At 40.9% G+C, this 8,420-nt stretch overlaps 1 protein-coding gene across 1 annotated transcript; it reads left to right on the top strand.

Annotated features, from left to right (window-relative positions):
* Positions 1-427: 427 nt before the first annotated feature.
* On the top strand, positions 428-2,105 carry LOC127373011 (uncharacterized). Its single transcript, XM_051417072.1, has 3 exons — positions 428-499; positions 576-634; positions 1,187-2,105. The coding sequence occupies exons 1-3, from the start codon at positions 477-479 to the stop codon at positions 1,957-1,959; spliced, it is 855 nt and encodes a 284-aa protein (XP_051273032.1). The 5' UTR covers positions 428-476; the 3' UTR covers positions 1,960-2,105.
* Positions 2,106-8,420: the final 6,315 nt, after the last annotated feature.

The raw sequence follows: 8,420 nt of genomic DNA on the forward strand, positions 1-8,420 counted from the left end.
ACACATTGAAGGACCTGAGCCTCAGTGTGGTCCGTCTAGTCCAGTTTATTGTTCAGCTGCACCTCTGCACAGTAATCTGCAATCACAAATATTTGTCCACTTGGGGGCAGCAGAGACAATTTGTGTCTGAATTTAACTTTCAATTGTGAAGTACTTTGGGATGTCAGCACTTTCTACTTCTACTCTTTATGTTTTACTATTAAATATTGTACTTTTGATTACATTTATCTCACTTTATAGTCACAAGCCACTTTTTAGATTATAATTTGATAAAATATGACGATCCCATTTTCCACCACTGGAGACGGGCTTTGCCTCTGCAGGGTCTGATTGGGCTCCAGGTGTCATTAATGAGTTTAATTAGTGCAGAGAGCCTGTGGAGCACCAATATAGGAGCAGCACAAAGCTTCTTTCTACAACTTCCACAACTTCCACTGGGCTGCTGAGGCTGAAACTACTGCTCTTTTGAGTCAACCATGGCACTTGGACTTGCTTTAAGGTGAGTTTGTTTTCTGCTGAAGTTGTGACTAATTTAAGCTTTCAGGGGAATTGATTTCTCTTCTCTTCTCTTACAGGGTTTCCTGGATCTGTCTGTTATTGAGCAGTGGTGCTTGTTTTCCTGCAACAAAAGGAGGTGAGTTTCCTTATCTGGTGAAGCTGTGACCTTTCTTTATGTTAAAGGTGGTACTGCTGGGTCTCTGTAAATGTTATCAGGAGTTTGGTCTAGACCTACTCTACTTGAAAAGTGTCCTGAGATAACTTATGTTATGAATTGGTGCTATAAAATTGAATTTAAAAGAATGTATATAATATTAATTCAGTTCAATGGTAGCTGTGAAAGGTCTGAAACCTTTGGAAGATGCAAACTGAAACCCGACACATCATATGACCCTTGGAAGATTTTTCTCTACTAAATGCAAGAACACTATATTTGCTGTTGGTCTCCAAAGATAACTGTAGGCTCATAGTGAGTCAGGTTAGTTTTCATTGTAGTTAAGTGCCCCTTGAATGTTGAGGATAAAACAAAATCAACAAGTGGTGTTTGTTAGTAACACTGCTTTACCAAATTTAAGAGTCTTGCACTAACTCCTTTTTAAAAAGAACTAGGAACTTGAGGTTTACGCATGTATTGTCTCAGAAGGTTTCCTGAACTCGGTCCTAACTTAACTCTGAAATCTCTGTCCAGACTACAGATATCCGTACACACCTACATGGGGATCCAGTGGTAGACCTGATCCCAGATCCAAACCTCTGTCGGAACGCTCACGTCTTCCCCTGCAACCGCAAGCAGCCCCTTATCAGGCTGGCACCGGAAACCAGTTCCCATCCAGCCTGGGAGCTGCTGTTGGGGCTGCAGGTTCCTCACAAAGTTATGAGCCAAACAGATTTATTGTGACCTATGATTCCAGCTCTAACAAACCCTCCAGGGCTCCTAGCTTTTCTGTGCAGCACCGGCCTGCAGCTGGCCCCGGTGGAAACACTAATGTGGCGGCATCCAGCCCTGTCTATAGTGCTTCATTTGCATACCCTGCGGAAACTGCTGGGACCATGGCTGCATCCTCCAGCTTGGGTGCTGGACCTGGTCCTTACGCTGCCGCTCCTGCAACCTACCCCTCTTACAGACCTGATCCATACGCCTACGTAAACCCTGCTGTTCCAGGTGTTGCTGGCGGAGCCGACTCGTCATTCTACGACCCGAGCAAATGGATGCCGTCCAGTGGTTTTCCAGACTTCAGCGTCTGGGAAACGGATAACCAGGAGATGCCGCAGAGCGTGAGTGATCCGTTTGATGTGCCGCCTCCACCCATCATCCAGTCCTGGAATGGCTACCAGCGAGCAAGAGAAGACCTTTCCCACACCAAGTACTCCCTAGACTACTATGACCCACCAGCCTTTCCCTTGGAGGCTGCCAAAGCACCGAGCAAGAATCCACCAGTGAAGGACGGAAGGAAGGTCTAATGAGGTAAGAAGGCAAACTGAAGTCTAAACTGCATAATAACTGGCTTCTGGACTGACCCCCACCCCGATGAACTGCAGAGCATCAGCCCTCTTGAAACCCTGAACCTTGTGGATGATTTCAGTCTAATAAATGTCTATAAAGTGTCTTTGGTCATTGTTTTTATTTAACTCTTAAGGGGTGCAGTTAATGGTTGCCTTTTTTAAAGAGGTCCCAACTCTAAAAACACTTGGCTTTTGTTGCTTCAGTTCTGAAAACTTACCTAACCATAGCCTCAAAAAAAAGGCTCTGCTAGTAGGGTGTCTGCCCTCAATTTGAACATATTGCTTAACTTAATTGGCAATTGATAATTACTAGTGTTAAAGTTAGGCTGATCCTGCTGGCTGGAAGCTGGATACAGGATGTGTGTTAGGCTAACACAGAGCCAGACTTGGTGAACTGAATACACTTCGGTCCCACAATCCAAAAACCATAGGTCCCCAATGTTCAGCAATCACTACACTCTCTGAAAGTGACGTTTTCCTGTCTAACACACCAATGGGATGCTGCTGTGCTCTAAGGCTATTATGCAGTCTATAGTTAAGGTAGCAAAAACTACAGGTGCTGTAAATCCCTTTTTTATTCAAAAATTAATGTAAAGCAAGAGAAGTACACATAATGAAGCAATGGAGGGCAGTAGTGTATGAACTCCTAGTAACTGCCCATACTAGACGCTTCAAGAACATGCCTGCAATGAGGCTGGCTTCCTGTTTGGGGGATTTGCACAGGGTCATTCCAAAAATTCAAGACCAGAAAATCTGCAAGTTGCAAAATGTCTGCACAAACACAGTAAATCTGAGCACAAGCAGGGGCTGTTTGAGTGTGAGGGCAGGGGTGTTCTCAAACTGAAAGACCACTCTAAAGATAGGAACTACCCTTGTGGTTCATAAGGAAACTCTGTAAATCAGAGTTGAAGCTCAACATTGGAGTGAAAATATAAAATCTGATACAGTTTGACTGAATAGAGGTAGAAAGTTTTTACAGTAATCACTGAGGCCACTGTGTTTCAGCACTGTCTTCACAACTCATAATTATAACCACAGGCAGCAGCAGATTTTATTGATCTGGGGCCATATTACAAAATGTCCTAACTTCCAGATCTTAACTGTTTGGTAACCATGGTGATTAGAGTCAAAAGCCATTGCAGAAGAACACTTCCTAATGTTTCTATCCTAACTTACAATAAAAGCATCCAAACTTCCCAAAATATTAAACTCTCCTAACTTTTAGATGACCTCAGGTTTCCCACACGTCCTGGAAGACCCTGAAATTTAGACTATTTTTCCAGTCATCTGCTGCTGCTGCCTGTGGTAATAATTATTAATCACTAGGAGTTGTGAAGACTTTGTGCTCAAACAGACACAGGGAAATTAACTCCCACAGATCTTCAGTAGGGACTTTCTCTTGGTGTCTCTCACCGTTTGAAGCTTTTGTTCCACTCGTCGAAGCGTGGCTGCAGCCGCATCAGCAGCCCCGGTGGAGGGTCGAGGGTCCAAGGTCAGGGAGCAAATCAGACAACAAACACAACGGGCCTTAAGAGCTGTTCCTAACTCCACTTTCATCTCCAGGAGAAGAAGGCCGGGATTGTATTGCAGCCTGTTTTCATTCGCTCTCTGAAGTCATTCAGCTCAGTGCGACTGCCATCACACAGAAACGGCCGATCAATAGAGACTGAAGATGAACACAGTATTTATCCTCAAGCTGCATTCATTTCACCTCACTAATGATGGGAGATAAATCAAGTGTAAATCCATAATGGTACGTTTGATTAGTATATATAAAACCAGACTTACGTGTTTTACACTGATTTTAAAGTGGACATGAAACAGTATTTTTTTAAAATATTTTTGGGATAAATGGACATAAAATGAATACACATTAAGTTATGATAGATTTATGTTGTGTACTAATGTATGTCTTTGCACTGGCTTGCTGCCATATTGCCATTGTGTCACCGACTCCCCTGTAAAAAAGAAATCATATTCCAGCAGCTGGGGAGGCAAAAACAAATTAGAACAAAATAACTAAAGTTATTTTTCTAATTACTTTTTATACATGTAAAAACAATGACACCTTTAAATACAGGTGAACACTGCTATAATACAAATAACCAGGCTTAAATTGAGAGAAGAGTGCTGTTATTTGATTTATTGTAATCTGAATAGTTTTAGAAGTGTAGTCATCTGTGAAATTAGTATGCTTATTTCTTTGTGGAAACTTTCATAATTAATGTCAATTAACAAATCCATGTAAAATTTGAGAAAATACTTGTCATTGCAAAAGTTGATTGGCACATTTTATGAAAAGGGAAGTTCTTTGAATAGGTAGTCATTTAGATTTTACATTAGGTATTCAAATTCACAGGAAATGGTATTTAACAAAGAATTAAATTTATTGGCCAATGAAACTGACACCAGAGCAGAATGTTTGAGGGCCAATGCGTTAGACATCTATGACTTCACTGATTACTGAACAAAGACCTACTTTATAGCTTTAGTCATTATGGAAAACTTCTGGTTCTCCCTTATGTCCTCTAACTGCTCAGGGTCAACTGGCAACAGAACTGGGCTCAAACAGCCTCTGAGATAGGGAACAATGTTAGGTCATTTAGAGTTTCCTGATGAAAGATTGAAAAGTAGGCAACTGTGTTTTCTCAGCTGCTGTGCAGCTAACCTGCCCCTCTTTTAGTTGCCAACAGCAACTTCCCAGATGGCCCTTTAACAAATCTGGTAGTAATTTCCTTCAAGCTAAGTTTAGTACAAGTTTAAGTCAATGGCCATTAACATGAATATATTCAAAATTGAGGGAAACCTTAACTAGCAGAGCAATGCTAGTGATTTTAAAGACAACTTCACCCCTTATTTTAAGGGAATCATTGACTACACTTGAGAAATCTTTGAGTTAGAAGACATTGACAGGAAAATACGTGTTATAGTTTTATTAAATGACTGAAAGCATCCACAAGGGTCAAGGTTTCATCAGTTCACCTGCAGGGGAAAAAAAAAAGTCAGTCCAGAAGCCTGTTAAGTAGTTTAGACTTCAGTTTACTTTATAACCTCATTAGACCTTTCTTCTCTCACTGGTCTTGCTCGGTGCTTTGGCAGCCTCCCAGGGAAAGGCTGGTGGGTCATAGTAGTCTAGGGAGTACTTTGTGTGGGAAAGGTCTTCTCTTGCTCGCTGGTAGCCATTCCAGGACTGGATGATGATGGCTGGAGGCGGCACATCAGACTGATCCTTCCCGCTCTGCGCCATCTCCTGGTTATCCGTTTCCCAGACGCTGAAGTCTGGAAAACCACGGGATGGCATCCAGTTGCTTGGGTTGTAGAATGAGGAGTCTGCTCCTCCAGGAACACCTGCAACAGCCGGGTTTCCGTAAGGCACAGGTCTGTAACCTAAGCCGCCGGCTGCAGGAGCAGCGGCATAAGGAAGAGATCCACTAAGCCCACTGGTGGCAGCTGCATTAGGATTTGTCTGACCTGAAACCAGAGACAGAAAAAAAATTATTTGTCAAAGACAGCTTTAAGAGTCAAGTCAAAGTCAACTTGAACAAGTAAAATAAAGTGGGGAGTAGCAGATTGTCATGTTGTCTGTAGACCAATACACCTTTATGTTGGTGGCTTACTGATCTAGAACAGAGAACCACTTCAGTGAGGGGCTGTGGGATACCTTACGGCCAGCTACGAATTTCTAGGGCTGCCCTAGAATCGTCAACTTTTAATTGCCAAGAAAAGTCTTGGTTGATACTCTGAATTAGTTGGATAGTCACAGAACAGAAACTGTACTAGCTGCTATTAGCTACGGTGCGGAAGTGCAAAACAAATTTACAAACTCAAACAAATTACAAACTCGAAACAAGTTTACAAAGTCAAAATGACGGAAGGGAATGTACTAAATGCCGGATCGACCGAAGTGATTAGGAGCGGTTTGTTGGGAAAGAGTGTGAGGTTTATAGGAGTTTCAAGATGTTTGCCCGTTTGTGGAAACCATTTGGGGCAGGTATTAAGGTTTTGTGATTCGTGTGACGGTCTCTGGAGTTTTTAAAGGCTGCGGGCAGACGGAAGGACCAGACATGCTGCAACATCTGAAACTCCATATAAACCGCACAACTCTTTCCACAACAAACCGCTCACCAATCACTCCGGGTCAGATCCGGCGTTTAGTACATTCCCTTCCGTACGATTTTGACTTGAAATTTGTTTCAGAGTTTGTTAATTTGTTTCAGAGTTTGTTAATTTGTTTCAGAGTTTGTTAATTTGTTTCAGAGTTTGTAAATTTGTTTCAGAGTTTGTAAATTTGTTTCAGAGTTTGTAAATTTGTTTTGCACTACCAGCCACCGTGATTAGCTAATAAGCAGTCCCATTAGCCATCTACCTGGAAGTTTGAGTTATTCAGGGTTTCAAATGAGACCTTTTGTGAGGTTATACTTTGAAATAAAATTTAGTGTTCAGTTGTTCTGACACATTCAGAGGCATTACAGCTTTCTGTTAGAATTTAAGAGGCTGCTGTTCAAAGGTTTAATGTCCAATATAAGTGTGCAACAACTAGTCAACAAGGGAAATCTTTAGTTGAACATGCCTTAACTATGCTTGTTGAGGTAATGTTAGTGGATCAAAAACTAGTAGCCTAGCCAGCTGGCAAGAGTAGCTAACAGAGACTTATATAGTTACATGGCTCAACAAGTCTGAACCAGAAACAGCATTAACAAGGTGAGCTAAAAACAGTGAGACTTACCGCCTTTAACCGCAGGGTAACAAGCACCACTGTTGAAGAGCAGGAAACAAATCCCAGAAACCCTGTAAACATTTTATGACATTCAGGTTTTTCTCCATGAAAAAGAAAAAGTTAAGACATTAAGTTGAACACTTGAGCATCAAACTCACCTCAGAACCAGTCCAAGCATCATTTTGAAACTCCAAACACTAAAGCAGCACAAACAGTTAAACTCCAGCAGGTTGAACTCAGTACTGTGTCTGTCCTGAAGCTGGTCTGCTCTTATATTGCTCTGCTCCAATTCAACTGATCAACAACACCTGGTGTCCAATCACTCACTCACATCAGGTGTCGGTGCTGCAGGTGAACAAGTGAAAGTGTTCAAGAGAGCATGTTTGCTCCCAAGAATGTTTAACATCCAGGTAAAATTAAAAATGTATTTTAACCCCCCATTGTTTCCCTATTCAACAATTTATGCAAAAACATTTACAGAAAATCTTTTTATTAATTTTCTCTTCCCATCTGTCTCTTATTTCCGGACTCATTAGTGAACATCAGGAAAGTCTCTTCTGTTTTGACCCCTCAGGCCTCGGCTCCGTGGCTCAGTGCTTTGCTACGGATGAATCTCGGAGGATTTAAGTTTTAATTGGTTTTACCATAAACTTTCTGAGGCGTTTGATAATGAAAATGTGTTTGACAATTACTGGAGATCTGATAGTGTAAGTCTGTCTGCAGGTTTAAAGAGGACTAAATCACTGTGGTCCTCTGAAATCAACTGTAACCTGCTGGGAAAATAAAAAGTTAATGTAAAATTAAAACTAAAAACAGTATTTTAATTACAGAAAATTACTGTATTTTTATGAGTCTGTTATTTTCTGATATTTTACTGTATTTCTTTGGCGCTCCAGCTGGTGGAATATTACAGATAAAGTATATCGCCCCCTGGTGGCTGACTGCAGTATAGCTCATAAAGCCTCAATGTTACCAGACGGGACAAACTAAAAAAATCAAATACATTTTTACCAAAGATGGTTTCTGTCATTTTAAGTTGTTCTTATCACACTGTTTGTGTCAGTGTTCATGCTTATCATCAGTTTGGTTTTAATTAGTTATTTAAAGATATAAAAATGGAGTGATGATGGCAGATTACAGCTTTAATGTCATTGAAGATTTCAATATGTCACAGCTTAACACAGTTCTTCCTCTGTATCTGAAATCCAACAAGACTGTTTTAATGTCAGACTTAATGCTTTTGCCAGAATTATCTATACCAAGGGACCCCAAATAGTATTAGCTTACAGTCGGCACCCCCTTTCCCAAGATGTCTTTAAAGACACACTGACAGCAACGTGAACTCAGAAATTATGAAACCAAAGTTTTCTGTTAGAAATGTTCAGTCTCAGTCATATGTTGGACAACTAGCATAAATAGCATTAATAATATATGTTTCAGCAGCTGCTTGGCCTGATCTGGACAATATAGGAGTGGTTCTGGGGGTTATTGAGGATGCTGAATCTATTTCTGACATTTTCAAAATACAAAATGGTCGTTTGAAGTGGTCATATTTCAACTGTGGGCTGAAACTGTAGCCATCAAACCTGAAATACAGGGTTCAACAGATGAAGGATTGAATATTGTAGTATGTATCTTTGTTCCTTTTTTGCATGTTGCAAATGGAGCTGGTGTGATGCAAGAAAAATATCTGACAATAAAG

The sequence above is a fragment of the Dicentrarchus labrax genome, unplaced genomic scaffold (genome assembly GCF_905237075.1).
Source record: "Dicentrarchus labrax unplaced genomic scaffold, dlabrax2021, whole genome shotgun sequence".
In the NCBI taxonomy this organism is placed as follows: domain Eukaryota; kingdom Metazoa; phylum Chordata; class Actinopteri; family Moronidae; genus Dicentrarchus; species Dicentrarchus labrax.